This window comes from Papio anubis, chromosome 9, assembly GCF_008728515.1.
Source record: "Papio anubis isolate 15944 chromosome 9, Panubis1.0, whole genome shotgun sequence".
Taxonomy (NCBI): domain Eukaryota; kingdom Metazoa; phylum Chordata; class Mammalia; order Primates; family Cercopithecidae; genus Papio; species Papio anubis.
The window spans coordinates 106,392,167-106,417,065 of NC_044984.1; the positions used below are offsets into that span (position 1 = coordinate 106,392,167).

General features: G+C 41.8%; 1 protein-coding gene across 4 annotated transcripts in view; it reads right to left on the minus strand.

Annotated features, from left to right (window-relative positions):
• NAA25 (N(alpha)-acetyltransferase 25, NatB auxiliary subunit) overlaps window positions 1-24,899 on the minus strand; it is an 85,437-nt gene that overhangs the window by 43,153 nt on the left and 17,385 nt on the right. Inside the window, exons 3-11 of one of the 4 annotated variants that reach the window (XM_003907174.5) lie at window positions 22,787-22,925; window positions 19,874-19,992; window positions 12,671-12,745; window positions 10,604-10,711; window positions 10,158-10,236; window positions 7,650-7,761; window positions 6,637-6,726; window positions 3,843-4,012; window positions 953-1,065 (exon numbers count right to left, since the gene is read on the minus strand). In XM_003907174.5, the coding sequence (XP_003907223.1) occupies window positions 953-1,065; window positions 3,843-4,012; window positions 6,637-6,726; window positions 7,650-7,761; window positions 10,158-10,236; window positions 10,604-10,711; window positions 12,671-12,745; window positions 19,874-19,992; window positions 22,787-22,925 (1,005 nt within the window). Of the gene's footprint in view, window positions 1-952; window positions 1,066-3,842; window positions 4,013-6,636; window positions 6,727-7,649; window positions 7,762-10,157; window positions 10,237-10,603; window positions 10,712-12,670; window positions 12,746-19,873; window positions 19,993-22,786; window positions 22,926-24,899 lie in introns of those variants that run through there. The other 3 variants (XM_031650776.1, XM_009181753.2, XM_021922958.2) reach the window with 3 other exon arrangements.

Below are 24,899 nucleotides of genomic sequence, written 5' to 3' on the forward strand. Positions count from 1 at the left end.
CCACACCCGGCTAATTTTTTGTATTTTTAGTAGAGAGAAGGTTTCACCATTATTGGCCAGGCTGGTCTCGAACTCCTGACCTCAGGTGATCCACACACCTCAGCCTCCCAAAGTGCTGGGATTACAGGCATAAGCCACTGCACCCAGCCTCTTTTTTTCTTTTTTTAAGAGACAGAGTCTCACTCTGTCGCTCAGGATGGAGTGCAGTGGCATGATTACAGCTCACTGCAGCCTCAAACTCCTATGCTCAAGCAATCCTGCTGCCTCAGTCTCCCAAATAGCTGGGGACTACAGGCACATGCCACCGTACCTGGCTGTACTTCATATTCATAAAATGACAAAAGTATAAAGACAGAAAACATAGTAGCTGCCCAGAGATAGAGATGGGGGGGGGGTGGCTATTGTTATTAAACGGTAGCATGTGGGATTCTGGTGGTGGTGGGACTGTTCTGTATCTTGACTATGGTAGTAGTCACACACACCCATACGTACCACATACTGCACTAAATCCACACATAACACCCAAACACATAAAAATCAGTGCATGCAAAACTGGCAAAAACTGAATAAGTTCAACAGAAGAGAGGAATGTCAATTTCCTAATTATATTATACTATAATTGTGCAAGATGTTGCCATTGGGACAAAACAGATAAAAGATATATGAGATGTGTTATTTCTTCTAACTACATGTAAATCCTTAATTATCTCAAAATAAAACAGTCAAAAAAAGGAGAATCCACCATCTGTTAGGGCTTTACTCCCATTGTGACTTAACCAGAAATTATGCCTTCAATGTTGTAACACATAGAGTACTTAGCTTGACAGGGCAGTTATCATTGTATCTCATGATTATCAGCTCCACACATTTTAGAAAAGAAACCCAAACATTTAAACTCTGTGTTTCAACAAATAGAGGCACCCAACAAACTTCTAAACTGTATAGTACTTACTTTTGTACACTGTGTAGCAGGTAAGAGGTCAACAAACACCTTAAGGTCTGTAAAACAACAAGGTTTATCGCCAAACTTTTTAAAATATTGGAACATTAATTCTTCTGGATCACCTGGGCAACGGGAAACAAAATCACTTTATTACTCATGAACAGAAGCATTTTCTATTTAAGTGAGAATCTAATTTGAAAACACTCAATTAAAACAAAATTTTGCTTGAGGCTGGTCCCAAGATAGTGGGTTATCTCAACTGCTTGTTCAGTTACAGACTGAACTCACTGTCCTACGGTTTCCCCCTTTTCACCACTGCACCTGACTAGTCTTTAAACAATAAAAAAATGGGCTGGATGCAGTGGCTCACACCTGTAATCCCACACTTTGGAAGACCAAGGCGGGCAATCCCTTGAAGTCAGGAGTTCAAGACCAGCCTGGCAACATAGTGAAACCCCATCTCTACTAAAAGTACAAAAATTGGCCAGGTGTGATAGTGCATGCTTGTAATCCCAGCTGCTCAAGAGGATAAGGCAAAGGATCACTTGAACCCAGAAGGTGGAGATTGCAGTGAGCCAAGATCATGCCACTGTATTCCAGCCTGGGCAACAGAGCAAGACTCCATTCAAAATTTAAATTAAAATAAAGATTATAAAATAGGCTGGGTGCAGTGGCTCATGCCTGTAATCCCAGCACTTTGGGAGGCCAAGGTGGGCAAATCACCTGAGGTCAGGATCACCTGAGGGCAGATCATCGAGACCAGCCTGGCCAACATGGAGAAACTCATCTCGACTAAAAAATATAAAATTAGCTGGGTGTGGTGGTACGCACCTGTAATCCCAGCTACTTGGGAGGCTGAGGCAGGAGAATTGCTTGAACCCGGGAGGCGGAAGTTGCAGTGAGCCGAGACTGCACCACTGCACCCCAGCCTGGGCAACAGAGACAGACTCCATCTCAAAAAAAAAAAAAAAACTGTAAGCTAGGCCAGGTGCAGTTGCTCACGCCTGTAATCCCAGCACTTTGGGAGGCCAAGGTGGGGAGATCACTTGAGCCCAGGAGTTTGAGACCAGCCTGGGCAACATGGCAAAACCCCATCCCTACTGAAAATACAAAAATTAGCCAGATGTGATGGCGCTTGCCTGTAGTTCCAGCTACTTGGGAGGCTGAGGCAGGAGAATCACTTGAACCCAGGAGGCAGAGGTTGCAGTGAGTGGAGACCGCACCACTACACTCCAACCTGGGACCTGGGCAACAAAGGGAGACACTGTCTCAAAAAAAATAATTATAAAATAAAAACCCGTAAGCAAACTCATAGTATAAGCAAAGAATTACTGCTTTCCTTTAGGGACGTGGTAATTTTTCCAGCAAAATTGTGAACTAGTACGATGACGACATCCTTTACTTATTGAGCAATAAGATCATAAAGAATCATTTTATAAAAAGATCTAAAGGCTTCATCAAATTTCCTGAAGGATTCTCTCAATGCTTTACTATCCACGTCATTCTTTTCCGCTATCTTGTCATTATCCAAGTAAATTTTCTCTTCAGTTACAAGTTGCTAATTCCACCAAATATTCTTTTGTCAATAGTTTTTTGAGTGCTTCGAGCAGACTTTCAAGAAACCTTTCATCCACTTCATGAACCTTTTCCAAAACTGGCAATTTTACTTTGAAATTGATTTTGACTTTATTGTTTTTGAGGATTTTTAATTTTTTTTTTTTTTAAGACAGATTCTCACTGTGTCACCCAGGCTGAAGCCAGAGTGCACTGGCATGATCTTGGCTAACTGCAACCTCCATCTCTTGGTTCAAGCGATTCTCGTGTCTCAACCTCCCAAGTAGCTGGGACACAGGCACACGCCAACACGCCCAGATAACTTTTTGGTTTTTTGTTTGTTTTTTGAGACGGACTCTCACTGTCACCCAGGCTGGAGCACAGCAGCACCATCTCAGCTCACAACCTCCACCTCCCAGGTTGAAGCAATTCTCCTGCCTCAGCCTCCCAAGTAGCTGTAACTACAGGCGTGTGCCACCGCGCCTGGCTAATTTTTTGTACTTTTAGTACAGACAGTGTTTCACCAAGTTGGCCAGGCAGGTCTTGAACACCTGACCTCAGGTGATCCACTCACCTTGGCCTCCCAAAGTGCTGGGATTACAGGCATGAGCCATCGTGCCCAGCCAATTTTTTGTATTTTTAGCAGAAACAGGGTTACGGCCATGTTGCCCAGGCTGGTCTCAAACTCCTGAGCTCAAGTGTTCCGCCCACCTTGGCCTCCCAATGTGCTAGGATTACAGGTGTGAGCCACTGCGCCCCGCCAGGTTTTTTCATTTTTTATTTTTTGTAACTAAATTTTTGAGACAATTTCTGGCTGTGTCACCCAGGCTGGAGTGAAGGCGCAATCTCGGATCACTATAACCTCTGCCTCCTGGGCTCAAGAGATTCTCCTGCCTCAGCCTCCTGAGTAGCTAAAACTACAGATGTGCACCACTATGCCCAACTAATTTTTTTGTATTTTTTGTAGACGGGGTTTCACTATGTTGCCCCAGCTGATCTCCAACTCCTGAGCTCAAGCAATCCACCCACAACAGCCTCTCGAAGTGCTGGGATTACAGGTGTGAGCCACCACAACCAGTTGATTTTGACTTTATTGTTGGGTCAGCAACAGAATGCCTGACAAGGACTCTGATGGAACAGGGAGATAAGTTAATGTTAAGCCAAGATGAATATATGATAAAGGACTAATTTTATAAGTGATCCATTCATTAGCAAATATTTTCAGGCTATGAAGACATCTGCTTCCCAAACATGACTCTATCCAGTGTAGATCTCAAATAACGAATATAGCACTTGGGTATTAAGGGCATTCTCCAGGCTTCCCAAATATCATATGGTTTCTTACCCAGTTTGTACTCATCGTTACAACCTTGACTTCGTAAACGCCTAATCAGCTCCAATTTAGCTAGATGTGGTCCTCGGAGATGGCGAGAACTTTTAGATTCTTCCGTTATCCGATCTTCTATAAACTTCACAGCTTCTTCTGCAGAATAATGTACTTCTCCTTCTAAAGAGCTGAGGAGAAGCACGTGAAAAAGGTATTTTATTGCCTCTATCATCCTTCCCAAAGCTTAAAGTCAAGCCAAACTCATTTAAAAAAAAAAAAAAAAAAAAAAAAACCTTTGATAATTATAAAATAATAGAAAAAGGAATAAAAGAGAACTATGAACATATTCTAACAGATAACATGTTATAAGATTACTTTCAATTTTGGCATTTGATTACTGCGGCATAACTTAACCTTTTTTAAAAAAGAATGAATAATTTTGTTTGTATGAAATATTGCCTGGCCGGGTATGGTGGCTCACACCTGTAATCCCAGCACTTTCGGAGCCCAAAGTGGGCGGATCACATGAGGTCAGGAGTTCGAGACTAGCCTGGCCAACATGGTGAAACCCCATCTCTACTAAAAGTACAAAAAATTAGCCGGGCGTGGTGGCATGCACCTGTAGTCCCTGCTACTCAGAAGGGTGAGGCAGGAGAATCACTTGAACCCAGGAGGGAGAGGTTGCAGAGAGCCAAGATCACGCCAATGCACTCCAGCCTAGATGACAGAGCGAGACTCCATCTCAAAAAAAAAAGAAAAAGAAAAAAGAAAAAATATTGCCTAATAAAAATATAAGGCTGGGTGTGGTGGCTCACACTTGAAATTCCAGCACTTTGGGATGCTGAGGTGGGAGGACTGCTTGGGCCCATGAGTTTGAGACCAGCCTAGGCAATGCATGGAGATCCCATCTCTACAAAAAATTTTAAACTTAGCCAATTGTGGTGGTGCACACCTGCAGTCTCAGCTACTTGGAAGGCTGCTGTGGGATGATCACTTGTGCCTGGGAGGCAGAGATTACAGTGGAAGGCAATATCACACCACTGCACTCCAGACTGGGTGTCAGAGCAAGACCCCATCTCAAAAAAAAAAAAAAAAAAAAAAAAGGCCAGGCATGGTGGCTCACACCTGTATGGGAGGCCAAGGAGGGTGGCTCACTTGAGCTTACGAGTTCAAGATCAGCCTGGGCAACATGGTGAAACCCCATCTCTAAAAAAATACAAAAATTAGGCAGGTGTGGTGGTTCATGCCTGTAGTCCCAGCTACTTTGGGGACTGAGGCAAAAGGATCACTTGAGCCCAGGAGTCAGAGGTTGCAGTGAGCCAAGATCACACCACCGCACTCCAGTCTAGGTGACAGAGTGAGACTCTGTCTCAAAAAAAACAAAAATTAAAAATTAAATACACACACACACATATATTTTTGAGATGGAGTCTTGTACATTTTACCGCTTTAAGAATGAAAGCTGAAGCTGGGTGTGGTGGCTCACACCTGTAATCCCAGCACTTTGGGAGGCCGAGGCGGGCGGATCATGAGGTCAGGAGTTCAAGACCAGCCTGGCCAGCATGGTGAAACCTGTCTCTACTAAAAATACAAAAAAAAATTAGCCAGGTGTGGTGGGGAGCGCCTGTAGTCCCAGCTACTTGGGAGGCTGAGGCAGGAGAATTGTTTGAACCTGGTAGGCGGAGGTTGCAGTGAGCCGAGATTGCACCACTGCACTCCAGCCTAGGCAACAGAGAGAGACTCCGTCTCAAAAAAAAAAAAAGAATGAAAGCTAAGAAAAATTAGGTAATGTAGTTAATATTATGAAGCAAGCATCAGCTCATAACTGTCATCTTGAATCTTACTTCTGTATTGATTTTTTAAAAGATGCCATTTATTCATTTACCTCTAGATGCCTATAAAAAGGAAAAAAAAATTTTATTGTAGTACTGCCTACAATAGCCAATAACAAAAGGACAAAGGAAAAAAAAAGAGATCTTCAAAAATCCAAGTATCATCAATAGGGAAAAGGCTAAATGAATTATGGTACATCTGGAGTACTCCTAAGCTGCTGGGAAAAAAAAAAAAAAAATGAAAGAGATCTATATGTACCAGAAATGAAAGATGTTCAAGAAATATTTTAAGGCAGAAAATAACAGGTTGCAAATCATGTCTAATACAATCCCATTTTTATATTAAATATAAGGATAATTAAGCTGGGCGCAATGGCTCATGCCTATAATCCCAGCAGTTTGGGAGGCTAAGATGTTGTGGTGGGTGGATCACCTGAGGTCAGGAGTTCGAGACCATCCTGGCCAACAGAGTGAAACCCCGTCTCTACCAAAAATACAAAAATTCGCTGGGCATGGCGGCGGGCACCTGTAGTCCCAGCTATTCGGAAGGCTGCGGCAGGAGAACTGCTTGAATCTGGGAGGCGGAGGTTGCAGTGAGCCAAGATCATGCCATTGCACTCCAGCCTGGATGACAAGAGTCAATCTCCATCTCAAAAACAAAAAAAGAGAAAAAGAAAAAGAATAATTATCTTAGCATAAACATGAAAATAAATCTGGCAGAAAGGCACCAAACTGTTAAAAAGAGTTATTTCTGGAATGGTAGGATAAGTGGAAATTAGCACACCACATATTTCGGCACTAACGTGATTTTTAGAATGAACTTGTGTATTTTATACTTTAAAAAATAGGAAAAAATCTCTTACTTTGAAAGGAATACTTTATTGAGACAGAAAAAGAGAATTCAATTGGCTTATAATGAAATCCTTTCACTACACTATATTAAAAAGCGCCATTGTAATTCAGGAAAGAAGACAACTTACTGTTCACCTTCAGCAGGAGGAGTCCAGGCCTCTTCAATCAGTCGAAAGACAGAATCGAAATAAGTCAGATAGAACTGCCAGTCATCTGAGCTAAAATCAGATTGAATGATGCACACAGGATTAAACTCAAGTTGTGACAGATCTGCCTTAGGAACCATGATATTCAATTTATTTTGTAAGTTACATTTTAGTATGTAGTAGGTTGGCTCACCCCCACCCACTCCATGTTTCCTTTGCAACTCTAAAAGACATTCCAGAGGCATTTTCAAAGTAATACTACTTTGTATTTGTAAAGACTAGTAAGCTACTCTTTCCCTCAATAAAATGACCAGGTCTAGAAAACTAATATTCATAACAGACAAGTCCCCACATAAGCACTTCCAAAATGGAGGGAAGGGGAGAGAAGTGCTGTAGCAAAGAATGAAGGCTCTCTCTTTCAGGGGAATACTGAATTTGAGAAATTAATGATTTTCAGTGTTCATTCTTAAACCCTAACTAGAATTCAGCACCATGATCACAAGTATCTTTTTTTTTTCTTTTTGAGATGGAGTCTCACTCTGTCACTCAGGCTGGAGTGCAGTGGCACGATCTCAGCTCACTGCAACCTCCGCCTCCTGGGTTCAAGTGATTCTTGTGCCTCAGCCTCCCAAGGAGCTGGGACTACAGGCACGCACCACCACAACTAGCTGATTTTTGTATTTTTAGTAAAGAGAGGGTTTTGCCATGTTGGCCAGGCTGGTCTCAAACTCCTGACCTCAAGTGATCTGCCCGCCTCGGCCTCCCAAAGTGCTGGGATTATAGGCATGAGCCACCACGCCCAGACTACAAGTACCATTATAATACTCTACTGAAAGATGAAGGCTCCTTACAAACTTTTACAAACATGCAGGACACAACTACTATAAGAAAACTTTATGCCCAGAAACTTTAAAACACAAGACACCAAGAAAATCAACAGTGAGGTCTTAAAGCCTCACTACAGTCAAATGGTATAAAAGAAAGCTTTTACTTACTTTTTTAGTAAGAGGCGCCGGGAAAGGGCATTGCACTCTGGCCACCTGCTCAGCTTCTTGTACATAGCCATGCATTTATTTTCCCGACTCTGAATCTCACTTGTCAACTTCTCTAAAATCAAAAGTTGTAAAAGTTGGTACGCTGGTTTCATTTCTGACAATTACCAGATAGAGTCCAACCACAAGAAGGAAAATGTCACATTTTCTTTTCTTCCTTTTTTTTTTTTTGAGATGGAGTTTCACTCTTGTCACCCAGGCTGGAGTGCAATGGCATGATCTTGGCTCACTGCAACCTCCACCTCCTGGGTTCAAGTGATTCTCCTGTCTCAGCCTCCCAAGTGGCTGGGATTACAGGCACCTGCCACCACGCCTGGCTGATTTTTGTATTTTTTAGTAGAGACAGGGTTTCACCATGTTGGCCAGGCTGGTCTTAAACTCCTGACCTCAGGTGATCCACCCATCTCAGCCTCCTAAAGTGCTGGGATTACTGCTGTGAGCTACCGGGCCCGGCCTAAATGTCACATTTTTTAATTCACTCTCTTACAAAATGGGACCACTATTACATACAAACTACTACTATCTTATTAAAGATTATTTTACTTCAAAGAAAAAAGTACATTACTGACAGTAAATTTTTATAATCATTTTCTTTGTAAAATGATAGGTTCCACAATGTATTGGGTTGAAGATCTATTAACAGTACATGGGATATACTTATAAAATCCCAACAGCATCTAGGGACTAGTAAATTTAGTCCATAGACAGGCTGCCCATCCATACAGTTCCAAAATATCAAATAGGGCTGGGCTGACGTGAGGTAAGAAAGATGAGATGTTGAAAGAACACAAAAAAAGAGTGGAGATGAATCAAACTCTTTCCAAACAACTGAAAACAACAAAACTAGGATGATAGTTCTGACCAAATTAGATTTGCCCAACTGTTTAGTAGATTAAGGATACCAAAAATTACATTATGAATTTCCTGTTGAGAATCTAAATTTTAACTATCCATAGAACTATAATCTAGTTTTAAAAAAAAGGAAAAAAAAAAAAAAAGGCCAGGCATGACAGGTCACACCTGTAGTAATCCCAGCACTTTGGGAGGCTGAAGCAGGCAGATCACTTGAGCCCAGGAGTTCAAGACCAGCCTGGGCAACATAGTGAGACCCTGCCTCTACAAAAAATGTAAAAATTGGCCAGGTTTAGTGGCATACGCCTGGAGTCCTAACAATTTAGGAGGCTGTAGTGAAAGGATAACTTAAACCCCGGAGGTCAAGGCTGCAGTGAGCTGTGATGGTGCTACTGCATTCTAGCCTGGCCAACAGAGCAAGGCCCTGTCTCAAAAAAAAAAAAAAAAAAAAGAAGTTTCTTGGGAATAGCCTAAATATGCACCAAAAACTTGTTAAGTAAATTTCTATATTCACACTGTGGAACACTGGACAGTCATTAAAGAGAGTGAGGTAGTGAACTTTATCTCTAGGAAATACAATTTAGTTAAAATAATAACATAATGGAGGCCAGGTGTGGTGGCTCACACCTATAATCCCAGCACTTTGGAAGGCCGAGGCAGGCAGATCACTTGAGATCAGGAGTTTGAGACCAGCCTGGTCAACATTGTGAAACCCCGTCTCTACTAAAAATACAAAAATTAGCTGGGCGTGGTGGTGCATGCCTGTAATCCCAGCTACTCAGGAGGCTGAGGCAGGAGAATCGCTTGAACCCAGGAGGCGGAGGTTGCAGTGAGCTGAGATTACGCCACTGCACTCCAGCCTGGCCACAGAGCGAGACTCTGCCTCCAAAAAAAAAAAAAAAAATAGAAACAATGGAGCCCAGTGTGGTGGTGTGTGCCCCTAGTCCTAGTTACTTGGGAGGCTGAGATGGGAGAATTGCTTGAAGCCCAGGAGTTCCCAGCCTCGGCAACACAGTGAGCCCTCATCTCTTTAAAATAAATCAACAAATAATAAAAATAAATAATGGGTATAAGAGTATGCAGAGCAGAGTTCACAAACTCAAATGCCTTCATAGGACAAAAATGTAAATAAAGAAGGAATGTTTGTGGTATCTACAGAGTACAAATCCTAACTAGAGGGGCATTAATTTAAAATTTTTAAAGAAAAAAATTTTTTTAATAAAAACATTGCACTAACTGAATAAGATTATTCTATGAGCCAGGCATACTATGTTTTCATTCGTGTTTAAGAAAAAAAAAAAAGTGGAGAAGATGAATCTTTCGAAGAATATAAAGTATAACTGGAGGAAAACCTATGGGAAGAGGGCTAGAGATCTGAAGCATAACCTTTCACATTCCTTGAAGTTTCTGAATCTGTTATTTTCAAGTAAAAACATTTTTAAAAATAAATTTACAACATACAGAAAAGTCTGGAAGAATATAACAAAATGATCAAAAGTGTTTATGTCTTTATATCCTTATGTGGAAATTTTCTACGATAAACATTTTTCATGTTTAAATAAGAAAAAAAAAAGCTTTAAGAAAATTTTTAAAACTTACCTCCTAATTTCCCTCTGATGACATCCAAGGCCTCCTGGTACTTTCCCAAACGTTCCAGGATCATATAATAAAGTTCAACCTTACAGAAAAAAAAACAAGAAGTGCAACCTCTGAAACTTTTCAATAATAAAGAGATAGTCATTTATAGGTTTTTAAAAAGTTATTTAATAGAGCATGTCTTCAAATGAGATGAAACTGACAGTAAGAAAAAGGTAACAGGATCTTCTCCATCTATCTCTCTCCCATCTATATACATCTCAGCCTAGAGTACTTGCTAGAAACAGCTCAGTGATTAGACCTAAGCTGAGGGCTTCACATTTACCCAAAGGCCAAGAGTGAGGACCCAGCTATCAAACTGGAACAAAACAACGGTTTATAGTATTATAACATAATATTGTAGCACCAGCAAAAAAATGAGAACACAAAAGTGGGCTTAAAATACTCACTTCAGCCTCAGCTTCTATCTTGTCCTCTTTCACCATTTTTTCTACCATTCTCTCAGCAAGGGGCAGAAACATTGTTTTTGAGAGGTTTTCATCCTGTGCCGATATAGACTGAAAGAAGAAAAATAACGTTTCATTCTAATTTCTCCCCTGCTTGCGCTATTGATAGTAACATTACCGTTAATTGGGCACATAATTATCAATCCATCATGTCAAATATCAGATTTAATATGAATTCCCTGCCAAGGAGGCACATTACAGAGTGGTTTGTTTTACAAAAGATTTCTCTGCTAAAGATTCATTATCCTATGTGTTCTTGAAATACTGAGCTTCCACAATACAACCTAGCATTTAAGTCGGTTATTTATACATTTTTCTAAAATAATATAAAGAGGCAGCAGGCCTATACTGTTTATTATTTATGAGTATTATCAGGTATTTGAAGAGGAAAGCCTTCCAGGTATCTTTGAGATGTTCACATACTGGAAGAGAAATGCCAATTCCTTTCATTACACAGTTTACTAGTAGCTAGTTACCTTAAATTGCTAACAAAAATTAACACATGAAATTCATAAAGTTAATAACGTCAGAATCTGCTCACAGCTCACTTAACCCTTGTAAACAACCTTTCAAAGTAGATGTTATGCTTATTTTACAAAGAAACTAAGGTTAGGCCAGGTGTGGTGGCTCATGACTGTAAACTTAACACTCTGGGAGGCTGAGACAGGTGGATCCCTTGACGCCAGAAGTTTTGAGACCAGCCTGGACAACATGGCAAAACCCCCATCTCTACTGAAAAAAAATTTAAAAATTAGCTGGGTGTGTGTGGTGGTGCATGATTGTAATCCTAGCTACTCAGGAGGCTGAGGCATGAGAATCACTTGAACCTAGGAGGTGCATTGTGCCTTGCACTCCAGTTTGGACAACAGAAAAAAAAAAAAATTAAAGTTAAGAGATTTCTCAAACAGCTTTACCAGACATGTGGTAAAGCTAACGTATGAAAGCAGACCTGTCTGACCCCATAACATCTGTTCTTAATCACTACTTTTAAATCCTTCCTCCCCATCCTCTCCTATACAGAATCTCACTTTGGTCCCTGGGAGAGAAGTGTCTCTTTTCTGCAAAAGAGCAAACTGAGGCTCAGAAAGGAGAAGTGATAAAAGAAGGCCACCCAGTTCAATGAGCCATTAACTAACCAGCAATGTTGTCTTAAAGGCAAACATCAAGTTGTAATATCAAACATTTCAAGGCTCATGCTTGATCAAGCAACCCAGCAATAGATCAGAGATTCAGGGGAAATACAGTCCATGCTACCCACAAATAAACTGATATACCAACTCATAAACAATACTCAAAATCCCTAACTTAAGTCAGCTGACAACACAAACTCCCTGTCTGACATGCTGCAACACATTACGCAAAATGTTCACAGTCAGATGCAGAGGCTGATGCCTGTAATCCCAGCACTTTGGGAGGCTGAGGCAGGAGGATTGATTGCTTGAGGCCAGGAATTCAAGACCAGCCTGGTCTTGAACAGTCTCACTGTCGCCCAAGCTGGAATCCAGTGGTACAATCTCATGTCACTGCAACCTCCACCTCCCAAGTTCAAGTGATCCTTCTGCCTCAGCCTCCAGAGTAGCTGCGATTACAGGCACGTGCCACCACGCTCAGCTAATTTTTGTATTTTTAGTAGAGATGGGGTTTCACCATGTTGGTCAGGATGGTCTCGATTTCCTGACCTCGTGATCCACCCACCTCGGCCTCCCAAAGTGCTGGGATTACAGGTGTGACCCACCACATCTGACCAAAAAAAAGAATTTTGTTTTAATTAGCCAGGCAAGGTGGTATGCACCTGTAGTCCCAGATACTTGGGAGGTTGAGGTAGAGGGACTATTTGAGCCTAGGAGGTCAAGGCAGCAGTGAGCTATGATTGATTGCACCACTGCACTCCTGCCTGGGTGACAGCGTGACCCTGTCTCAAAAAAAAAAAAGTTCAGAAGACACATTGAGGACAATGACTATATAAAAAATAAAACCAAACCTCAATCCCATTCTGAATGCCATACTCACTTGCATAATTAAGCTCATCACAGACCAAAAGTAGTAGGGATTTTTGGGGACAATCTTATATAGAGCCATGCCAGCCTAAAAGAGAACCATAAATATTTTATTTAGAAACACCATACAGAGGGGGATTAATGATCTAGACACATGACAAAAAATTTATTGGGAGAACAGCAATATATTTACATATCCCAGTTAGTAAATGCCTAGTGACTTGATGGCTATAGCAATAGTAGTAATCACAAAGGTGAATATTCATGTTATGAGTGACACTTCAATTTCTGAACCAGAATTTTCTAAAATTAAAGTCCGATATTTCCAGAATACACTGCAATCCAATATAGTTCTAGCAAACTACAAAGCAAACACAAAATTTGGCTTGTAAGTGTACTATACATCAATAAACTTTACTGAAGATACCATACTAACCAGTTATTAGTAAAAACAAACAAGCCCAGAGAATACACTTAAACTTCAATATCAGAAAAGATTACTATGCCATAATTCAAAAATTCTTCTTAGGAAAATAATATGGTTACTTCAAGATTCCAATAATTAGAACTGAAATCTTTCATTATAAAATGTATAATATGCAAATACTTAAAAGCAGGAACATGCTTTTAAAAAAGAATAGACCTATTCAAGCATAATTTAGATTGTATCCATAATTAGCCAACTAGTAATTGACGCTAAAAACTCCATCAAGTAATTTTCATATGTTTTTTAATCTTTTGCCTACTGCCAATCTAGTTCCAAAATTACTGCCAATCTAATGGAGCTCCTATGAAGTAGAAGAAACTATCTATTCCCGACAAAGGTTCAAAGATCGAGTCCCTGTCCCAAAGCCATTTAAAAGCGAGGGAGAAAACAAATACATAAATGACTGAAATGTATTTAGCATTTAAAATAAATGTCCTGGGCCAGGCACAGTGGCTCATGCCTGTAATCCTAGCACTTTGGGAGGCCGAGGCTGGCAGATCACCTGAGGTCAGGAGTTCGAGACCAGGCGAGCCAACATGGAAAAACTCCATCTCTACTAAAAATACAAAAATTAGCTGGATGTGGCAGCAGGGACCTGTAATCCAAGCTACTCGGGAGGCTAAGATAGAGAATCGCTTGAACCTGGGAGGTGGAGGTTGCAGTGACCAGATATTGCGCCACTGCACTCTAGCGTGGGCAACAGAGTGAGACTCTGTCTCCAAAAAATAAATAAATAATAATAAAAAATAAATGTCCTAGGCCAGCCATGATGACTCATGCCTGCAATCCCAACATTTTGGGAAGCTGAGACAGGAGGATCATTTGAGCTCAAGGAGTTTGAGACTAGCCTGGGCAACATTGTAAAATCTTACACACACACACACACACACACACACACACACACACATATATATGTTAACCAGGGTGGTGGCAAGCACCTGTGGTCCCAGCTACTGGTGAGGGGCTAAGGTGGGAAGATCACCTGAGCCCAGGGAGATCGAGGCTACAGTGAGCTGTGATCACACCACTCCAGCAAGGGCAACAGAGACTCTGTCTCAAAATCAAAATGATAAAACTAAAATATAAAAATAAATGTCCTATATAAAACACCATGCTAGGGCTTTTCCAAGGAAGGCAAAGTTGTTCATTTTCTTACCTCTTCCTTCCTTAAGGGAAAGTAGAGAGGAGAACGTTATAATTAAAGCCCCTCCAAGGTAGCCATCTTTCAGATGACTTTGAAGGTCAAACAGAACATGCGGCGGGGTGCGGGGGTGTGGTAACGATACATATAAAACTACAAATATTTGCAGTGAATGGGTAAATGAATCACCTCAAAGTAGGAGAAAAATGAGTCTGAACAAAAAACATTCAAGAAAGTTAAGGGATATATGCTGATAAAAACAAGTAGGATATCTGGCTAAAACAATTCAGAGTAGTAGGAAAAGTGTTGAAAGATAGGCCAAGGTACTTTTGTTGTAAGGTGTTAAAAAAGGAGCCTATACAGAATAGAAAAGTGATATATATAAATCTATACTCTTCTAGGAATAGTATCTTAGCAGTACTGTGAAGAGACAAAGTAGGAAGAAAGAAAAGGTGAGGTGATGAGGCACAAAACCAGGATGGGGTAGATCAAACAGAAAAGAAACCTGGAAAGATACAGCAGAGGCCGGGCACCATAGCTCACGCCTATAATCCCAACACTTTGGGAGGCCGAGGCAGGAGGATTACCTGAGGTCAGGAGTTCGAGACCAGCTTGGCCAATAAAGTTAAGGTAAAAGATAAAAGTGATGCTGAAACTCTGTCTCTACTAAAAATATGAAAATTAGCTGGGCGTGGAGGTGGGTGCCTGTAATCTCAGCTACTCAGGGGGCTGAGGCAGGAGAATCGCTTGAACCCAGGAGGAGGAGGTTGCAGTAGGCCGGAATTGCACCACTGAACTCCAGCCTGGGCGACAAGAGTGAAACCCCATGTCAAAAAAAAAAAAAAAAAAAAAAAGATACAGCAGCAGTAGAATGAAGATGATCTAGAGACAACAAGGACATAAAGGATAGGAGAGTCGAAGATGGCTTGAGGCTCCGGCTTCTAACACTGGGGTACATATACTCCACTCCATAGGTATAAAATGAAAAATGTTAGGAAATTCAATTGATCCCTGGGAAGACTTTACAATCAAAATAAAAAATAATAATTTTTTCTTTGAGTTAGAAAACTGGCTGGGTACAGTGGCTCATGCCTGTAATCCCTGCACTTTGGGAAGCCAAGGCAGGAGGATTGCTTGAACCCAGCAGTTCAAGACCAGTCTGGGAAACATAGTGAAATCTCATCTCTACAAAAAATGAATAAATGTTTAAAAATAAATAAAAGTTAAGAAATCCATTTTACTTGAGAATATGGGAAAACATTTTTATAAGACATACAGAGAAGGCCGGGCGCGGTGGCTCAAGCCTGTAATCCCAGCACTTTGGGAGGCTGAGACGGGCGGATCACGAGGTCAGGAGATCGAGACCATCCTGGCTAACACGGTGAAACCCCGTCTCTACTAAAAATACAAAAAACTAGCCGGGCGAGGTGGCGGGCGCCTGTAGTCCCAGCTACTCGGAGGCTGAGGCGGGAGAATGGCGTAAACCCAGGAGGCGGAGCTTGCAGTGAGCTGAGATCCGGCCACTGCACTCCAGCCTGGGCGACAGAGCGAGACTCCGTCTCAAAAAAAAAAAAAAAAAAAAAAAAAAAACATGAATCTAAGTTGGTGACGCAGAATGAGAATGTCATTTACAGGAAAAGAAAAACCTTATCACCATATGAAAAACTAGCTACTCTTCATTTATGGTGGTTTCAGAATCACCAGCCAGAAATGTTATTTGGGGCAGCAGAAGCTCTTAAGTTTCCCTCCCTCCTACCTCCACCAGTTTATACAAACTGTATTTGCTTAACAAATTAATGTGCAGATGCTATTCTAGGTAATGGAAAATCAACAATCAGCAAATCAAACAAAAACCTTTATCCATATGAAATATGACATTAAATTTGTGAAATACCTCAGACTGACATTCCACACTCAAAATAAACATACTTAAGCTAAGAAACTGTAACTTCCTTAAGCAGCAACAGTATAAAAATTAGCCAGGCGCAGGCAGGGTGCAGTGGCTCAAGCCTGTAATCCCAGCACTTTGGGAGGCCAAGGTGGGCGGATCATGAGGTCAAGAGATGGAGACCAGCCTGGCCAGCATGGTGAAACCCTGTCTCTACTAAAAATACAAAAAATTAGCTGGGCATAGTGGCGCGCACCTGTAGTCCCAGCTACTCAGGAGGCTGAGACAGGAGGATCTCTCGAACCCAGGAGGCGAGGTTGTAGTGAGCCAAGATCGCGCCACTGCACTCCAGTCTGGAGACAGAGCGAGACTCAATAAGTAAATAAATAAAAATTAGCCGGGTGCAGTGGCTTACGCCTGTAATCCCAACACTTTTGGGAAGCTGAGGCAGGTAGATCACTTGACGTCAGGAGTTTGAGACCAGCCCAGCCAATATGGTGAAAGCCCGTCTCTATTAAAAATGCAGAAGTTAGCCGAGTGCAGTGGCTCACGCCTGTAATCCCAGCACTTTGGGAGGCTGAGGCAGGTGGGTCACGAGGTCAGGAGTTTGAGACCAGGCTGACCAATATGGTGAAACTCCGTCTCTACTAAAAATACAAAAATTAGCTGGGCATGGCGGTGTGCACCTGCAACCCCAGCTACTCAGGAGGCTGAGGCAGGAGAATCGCTTGAACTCGGGAGGCGGAGGTTGCAGTGAGCCGAGATCACGCCACTGCACTCCAGCCTGGGCAACAGAGAGTGAGGCTTCATCTCAAAAAAAAAAAAAAAATTAGCCAGGTGGGGTGGCAGGCACCTGTAATCCCAGCTACTTGGGAGGCAGAGTTGGGAGAATCACTTGAACCCAGGAGGCAGAGTTTGCAGTTAAGCTGAGATTACACCACAGCACTCCAGCCTAGGCGACAGAGAGAGTCTATCTCAAAAAAAGAAAAAGAAAGAAAAGAAGTATATCCTTTTTGAGGACAACATGAGAAGAATGGGAAGAGAAGGCCATTGCTTGTCTCAATTAACCTATACTGGGAACATCTTTCTATGTCAACCATATAAAGACACCCAGTATTATTTGGAGAGATGGGGGAATGCATTTTATGTACCATAGGGATGAACTATAACTTTTTTTACTCTGTCCTTCTGAATGAATATTTAATACACTTTGCTTAAAACATAATCTTAGGCTGGGCGCGGTGGCTCAAGCCTGTAATCCCAGCACTTTGGGAGGCCGAGACGGGCGGATCACGAGGTCAGGAGATCGAGACCATCCTGGCTAACCCGGTGAAACCCCGTCTCTACTAAAAAATACAAAAAACTAGCCGGGCAAGGTGGCGGGTGCCTGTAGTCCCAGCTACTCAGGAGGCTGAGGCAGGAGAATGGCGTAAACCCGGGAGGCAGAGCTTGCAGTGAGCTGAGATCCGGCCACTGCATTCCAGCCTGGGCGACAGAGCGAGACTCCGTCTCAAAAAAAAAAAAAACAAAAAAAACAAAAAAACTAGCCGGGCGAGGTGACAGGCGCCTGTAGTCCCAGCTACTCCGGAGGCTGAGGCAGGAGAATGGCGTGAACCTGGGAGGCAGAGCTTGCAGTGAGCTGAGATCCGGCCACTACACTCCAGCCTGGGCAACAGAGCAAGATTCCGTCTCAAAAAAAAAACAAAAAAAAAAACAATCTTACAAATAAAAATGATATTAAGGATTTATATGTATATATGTTAGCATTGCCAATTTAAAAAAATATACCCATTTTATGGCTGGGCACGGTGGCTCACGCCTGTAATCCCAGCACTTTGGGAGGCTGAGGTGGGCAGATCATGAGGTCATGAGTTCGAGACCAGCCTGGCCAATATGGTGAAACACCATCTCTATTAAAAATACAAAAATTAGCCGGGTGTGGTGACGTGCACCTGTAGTCCCAGTACTCGGGAGGCTGAGGCAGAAGAATCGCTTGAACCCAGGAGATGAAGGTTGCAGTGAGACGAGATCGTATCACTGGATTCCAGCCTGGATGACAGAGCCAGACTGTCTCCAAAAAATATATATATATATATATATTTATATTTATATATAAATACACACCCGTAGCCATTTTACATTTTTAAAAATTATAATGTCTAAATACCTTTCCGTAAATAAATTAATAAAATGTTATTAAATAATTACATTGGGATCCCTCAAAAAATTTCTCCAGTTGAGCGCACTGGCTCACATCTGTAATCCCAGCACTTTGGGAGGCCAAGGTGGGCGGATCACTTGAGGTGAGGAGTTTGAGACCAGCCTGCCCAACATGGTGAAACCTCGCCTCTACTAAAAACACAAAAATTAGCTGGGTGTGGTGGTGTGCACCTGTAATCCCAGCTACTTGGGAGGCTCAGGCAGGAGAATCGCTTGAACCTGGGAGGCAGAAGTTGCAGTGAGCCAAGATCGTGCCACTGCACTCCAGCCTGGGCAACAGAGCAAGACTCCATCACAAGAGAGAGAAAAAAAAAAAATTCTCCAATGTTAAAACTTGCATAAACTTAAAATACAGAGACTGATTTTAAGAATTTATATTTATATTAATATAGTATCTGCCACCCTGCCCAAATTATCTATTTTTGTAACTTGATATTTAATGTAAAGAATAAGATGAAAACACAAAACATTTTGCCTTCAGAAGATATTATACCCACAAAGAAAGCATTTCTAAAGAAGTACTAGCTTGGGCTGGGTGTGGTGGCTCATGCCTGTAATCCTACCACTTTGAGAGGCCAAGGCGGGCAGATCACCTGAGGTCGGGAGTTTGAGACCAGCCTGACCAACATGGAGAAACCCTGTCTCTACTAAAAATACAAAATTAGCCAGGAGTGGTGGCGCATGCATGTAATCCCAGCTACTCAGGAGGCTGAGGCAGGAGAATCGTTGAACCCAGGAGGCAGAGGTTGCAGTGAGCCGAGATCGCACCATTGCACTCCAGCCTGGGTAACAACAGAAAAATCCCATCTCAAAAAAAGAAGAAAAAGAAAAATACTAGCTTGACATCATAGCCATTTATGGACTTAATAGTTCTGATTTCATTTCTCTGAGATGTTAGCTTTAACCGCAACCTAATTTAAATGTGTTCAAATGAGGCTCCTTCAGATGTATGTAAAGAATACCTAAAATATGGTAGCGGCCAAATAAGCTGCCTTAAACCAAAAACAAAAAAAACAAAAAATAAATTTAAAGACATGTCAGGCAACAGGGATTCTTCCCCTGGTGGATTTAAAAATCTTAGCAGGCTATCAACAGTTTAAATTTACAAATTAGATGTAACCTTTAAATTTACTCTTTCCATAGTTGTTCATTTTTTGCTCTGGTATATCTGCCCATTTTCTAAAAATTTAACAGCAATCTGATGCAGTGGGACAATCTGAAGCTGAATTACCAAAACCAAACAAAACATAACATCAGGCCACAAAAGAACAATCAACTTATTCCCAAATAAAACATTTAAAGATCTTGAAAAACAGTTCAACTTTAAACACATAAGGAAAACAACTGACTGACCTCCACACAAAAAAAATCCATAAATTCAATTCTACACACACACACCCAGCGCAGTTAACTCACACGAAAGAGACTTTTACTTCTAATAGTAAATCCCATAGCCCAGTAGGTTTGGGGATCAAATTACCTGTTGCATTTTCTTGTATTCACCCACTCTGGCATAGGCCATGAAGAGGTGAGAGTGATACTCCTCACTATTGGGAACTTTCTTCACAGCTGCCTCATAAAGTTTTGTAACTAACTCCGCTAAGATAAAGAGAAATAAGATTTAAGTTACACTTCAAGAAAATTCTAATGGCATTTAATGTTCTTCCCATCTGGCAGAAATAGATGTCTCCTATCATTATAGAAGTATCTGCTTGGCCTCATCCAATCATCATTCATCTCTCGGTTAGGTGGTGTTTAAATGAAGCATGGAATAGGTCAAGTCTCCTCATAGCATTTACAACATATAAGACCTTATAGGATCTGGTACCTGTCTCCTCTTTCCCTCAGCACTTTATCATGTAGCCACAAATTATTTGTAGTTCCACCAGATTCTCTGGGATGTATCATGCATACCTCTATGCCTCTACACTCTTCCCTCTGCCTGAATTCTCCTTTCCTCTCTTTTATCTTAGTGAACATCAGCCAAGACCCAATTCAAATGTAAGTTGAACTGTAAACTTTCTCTGAACACCATCTCTGCTCCTCCACTGCAATTTGACTACTGCCTCCTTCTGCCATCTTGGAATCTTATATAAATAAGTATATTGTAGCTTTTTTTTTTTTTTTTTTTTTTTTTTTTTGGAGACAGGGTCTCACTCTGTTGCCCAGGCTGGATGGAGTGCAATGGCACAATCACGGCTCACTGCAGCCTTGACCTTTCAAGCTCAGGTGATTCTCCAACCTCAGCCTCCCAATAGCTGGTTCTGAAGGCACATACCACCACAACTGACTTATTTTTTGTAGAGACAGTGTTTCGCCATGTTGCCCAGGCTGTACTGTAGCATTTATTAACACATAATGTAGTATACTGTCTAGTGATCTATTTCCCCTTATAGACAATGAGTGACATGACAGCAGAAAGTGCTTTTTTTTTTTTTTTTTTTTGAGATGGAGTTTTGCTCGTTACCCAGGCTGGAGTGTAATGGCGCAATCTCAGCTCACCGCAACCTCCGCCTCCCAGGTTCGAGTGATTCTCCTGCCTCAGCCTCCCAAAGTACTGGGATTACAGGCGTGAGCCACCGCGCCCAGCTGAAAGTGCATTTTTTATCTTTGACTCTGATAGAATAGCAGTTATAGAGAAACATGCCACCAATATCTGTGGAGTAAATGATTTTTTTAAAACACTGGAGAAGAATCCATATCCCTAAACCAACATAATCTGTAAATATTCAGATATAATACCTCAACTCTTAAGTTTTATCTTTTGTAAAAATTAAAAACAAAATTGAAGCTGAGCACAGTGCCTTGTGCCTATAATCCCAGCACTTTGGGAGGGTGAGGCAGGCAGATGGCTTGAGCCTAAAGAGTTCAAAACTAGCCTGGGCAACACAGCAAAACCGCCTCTCAAAAGAAATTGGCAACAATGTTTAAGGTTATAAATACCAAATGTTACAATCTGAGCTATTTGAATGAATGAAGAGACAAAGCATACCAAGTGTTGACAAGCATGTAAGCAATCAGAACTCAAAAACTGCTATTCTATTTATAAAAGAAGTTGACATTATCTTGCTTTATGCTAAACATACACTTACCCCATGACTTGAAAATTCCACTCCTAGATACTGTAATGTAGTTACCCAGTGAAATATTTTGTGGTAGTGAAAATGGATTAACTATAGCCACTTGGCTACTAGATGACAAATGCAAGTCACAGAACATATACAGTACAGATACACTAACAAAATTTTAAAATTAAGCAAAATTAATAATGTATTACTAAGAGAAATAAATGTAATAAACATTTAAAGAAAAGCAAGACAATAAAAAATATTCAGAATAGCAAGTAACTCTTGATAGGTAAAAGGAGAATTAAGATTGATTGAGGAGGCCAGGTGCACTTGGCTCACGGCTGTAATCCCAGCACTTTCGGAGGCCAAGGCAGGTGGATCACTTGAGGTCAGGAGTTTGAGACCAGCCCGGCCAACATGGTGAAACTCCGTTTCTACTAAAAATACCAAAATTAGCTGGGGATGGTGGTGCATGCCTGTAATCCCAGCTACCTGGGAAGCCGAGGCAGGAGAGGATGCATGAACTCAGGAGGTGGAGGTTTTGATTCTCCTGCTTCAGCTTCCCAAGTAGCTGGGATTACAGGCGTGCACCACCACACCCAGCTGACAAGGTTTCACTATGTTGGCCAGGCTGGTCTCGAACTCCTGACCTCAAATGATCTGCCTGCCTCGCCATCCAAAGTGCTAGGATTACAGGTGTGAGCCACTACGCCCAGCAATGCTCCACTTCTTAAATTAGGAGGTAGGTTCATGAGTTTTCATTATTACACATCAAATTTATTTATATGTTACATAAAAAAGATTATTTTATAATATGTACTATGAAAAATATGTATTATTTCACAATGAAATATTTAAGAAATTAACAATAAAAACCTTTATTTCAGAAGAAACGATGGACTACTTAGGATATGCTCTGAAATAATCTGCCAGGGGAAAGGGTAGAAACAAAATAAAATTTGGGTCATGTGTTAATTGCTGAAGGTGGATAATAAGAACAACGGGGTTTATTATTCTATTCTATTTTTGTCTGCTTGAAATTTTCCATATTAAAAAGTGAAAATAAGGGTGAAGCCTCCATTTAGCAAATCAAAATATCGCAAATGAAGTCACTTTAATCCTCATTCCAATTCAAGGATCCTAATGCATGTAAACTATCCTTTCTAGCTACAGTTCTTGCAAACCCTGGCTAATGTGTTATTCTACCTACTGTCATCCATTCAAATCATGAATGACAAATCAGACAAGGGCAAACAGATAACTCAGTCAGAAATATCCAAAATTTTCAGCTCAAGTTTAAAAACAATGAAAAGAAAGAAACATACGTCGGTGCATTTCTCGGTAAAGGATAGTCAGTGCCTGCAGTGAGTTGTCATCTGTGGGTTCAAGGGCTGCCACCTCCTGTGCAAGAGTAAAGGCCTCCTCTTGCTTTCCAGTTCTCTGTAAACCAATTGCCTTTAAAACCTGATAGTAACAACAGAAAAATTAGTTTTTAAAAGGACAGAAAAGGAAATATGAACCAAAGAAAGCTGATCTGAAAGAACAAGTATTAAGGTATGCCTAAGTTGCTGATATACTAGTTTCAGGCTGGGTGCGGTGGCTCACGTCTGTAATCCCGGTACTTTGGGAGGCCAAGACGGGCACATCGCTGGAGCCCAGGAGTTCAAGACCAGCCTGGGCAACGTGGTGAGACTCCATCTCTACAAAAAATAATAAAAAATTAGCTGGGTATGGTGGTGTACACCCAGCTACTTGACTGGTTGAGATGGGAGGACTGCTTGAGCTTGGGAGGTTGATCACGTCAAGGCACTCTAGCGTGGGCGACAGAATGAGAACCTGTCTCGGAAAAAAAAAGTGAACAATAGCACTGGCATGGTGCACTCATGCCTATAACACTTTGGGAGACTAAGGCAGGAGGATCACTTGAGCCCAAGACTTTGAGACCAGCCTAGGCAACACAGTGAGACCTCATCTCTAGAAAAAATTTGAAGGAAAACAATAGGCCAGGTTCGATGGTCAGGAATGTAACTCCAGCACTTTGGAAGGCCAAGGCGGGAGGATTACTTGAGCCCACAAGTTCAAGACTGGCCTAGGCAACATAGTGAGACCCCATTTTTACAAAAAGTTTAAGAATTAGCCAGGTGTGGCCGGGCGCGGTGGCTCAAGCCTGTAATCCCAGCACTTTGGGAGGCCGAGACGGGCGGATCACAAGGTCAGGAGATCGAGACCATCCTGGCTAACATGGTGAAACCCTGTCTCTACTAAAAATACAAAAAACTAGCCGGGCGAGGTGGCGGGCGCCTGTAGTCCCAGCTACTCGGGAGGCTGAGGCAGGAGAATGGCGTAAACCCAGGAGGCGGAGCTTGCAGTGAGCTGAGATCCGGCCACTGCACTCCAGCCTGGGCGACAGAGCGAGACTCCGTCTCAAAAAAAAAAAAAAAAAAAAGAATTAGCCAGGTGTGGTGGTGCACATCTGTGGTCCCGGCTACTCAAGAGGCTGAGGTAGGAGGATCACTAGAGTCCAAGATGTTAAAGCTGCAGTGAGCTGTGATCATGTCACTGCAGTCCAGCCTAGGCAACAGAGTGAGAGAGACCCTATCTCCAAAAAAAAAAAAACAATAGCCAGGCATGGTGGTACACCCTGTAGTCCCATAGTCCCAGCTATGCGGGAGGCTGAGATGAGAGGATCATTTGAGATCAGAAGACCAACGCTGTAGTGAGTCACAGTTGCGCTACTGCACTCCAGCCTGGCTAATAGAGACTTTGTCTAAAAAAAAAAAAAAAAAACAAAAAAAGTGCACAATATTGCATAAAAGGATTCTGTGAAAATAAAATAAATTAGGTAAGCAATATGCAAAGAAATAAAGTTAGCTTTTATTGAAATATCACAGCCAGGCACAGTGGCTCACACCTATAATCCCAGCACTTTGGGAGGCCAAGGCAGGTGGATCAGGAGGTCAGGAGAACAAGACCATCCTGGCTAACACCGTAAAACACCGTCTCTATTAAAAATACAAAAAAATTAGCTGGGCGTGCTAGGACACGCCTGTAGTCCCAGCTACTTGAGAGGCTTAGGCAGGAGAATCGTTTGAACCCGGGAGGCAGAGGTTGCAGTGAGCCGATATCGTGCCACTGCACGCCAGCCTGGGCAACAGAGCAAGACTCCATCACAAAAAAAAAAAAAGAGAGAAATATCACTTGTGGCATGTAAGTGACTATGGAAATAAATGACCTATAAAGTACTGAGAAAAAACACAAATAGTCAGCTGGGCCCAGTGGCTCATGTCTGTAACCCCAGCACTCTGGGAGGCTGAGGCAGGCAGATCACCTGAGGTCAGGAGTTTGAGACCAGCCTGACCAACATGAGGAAACCCCATCTCTACTAAAAAAATATACAAAATTAGCTGGGCGTGGTGGTGCATGCCTGTAATCCCAACT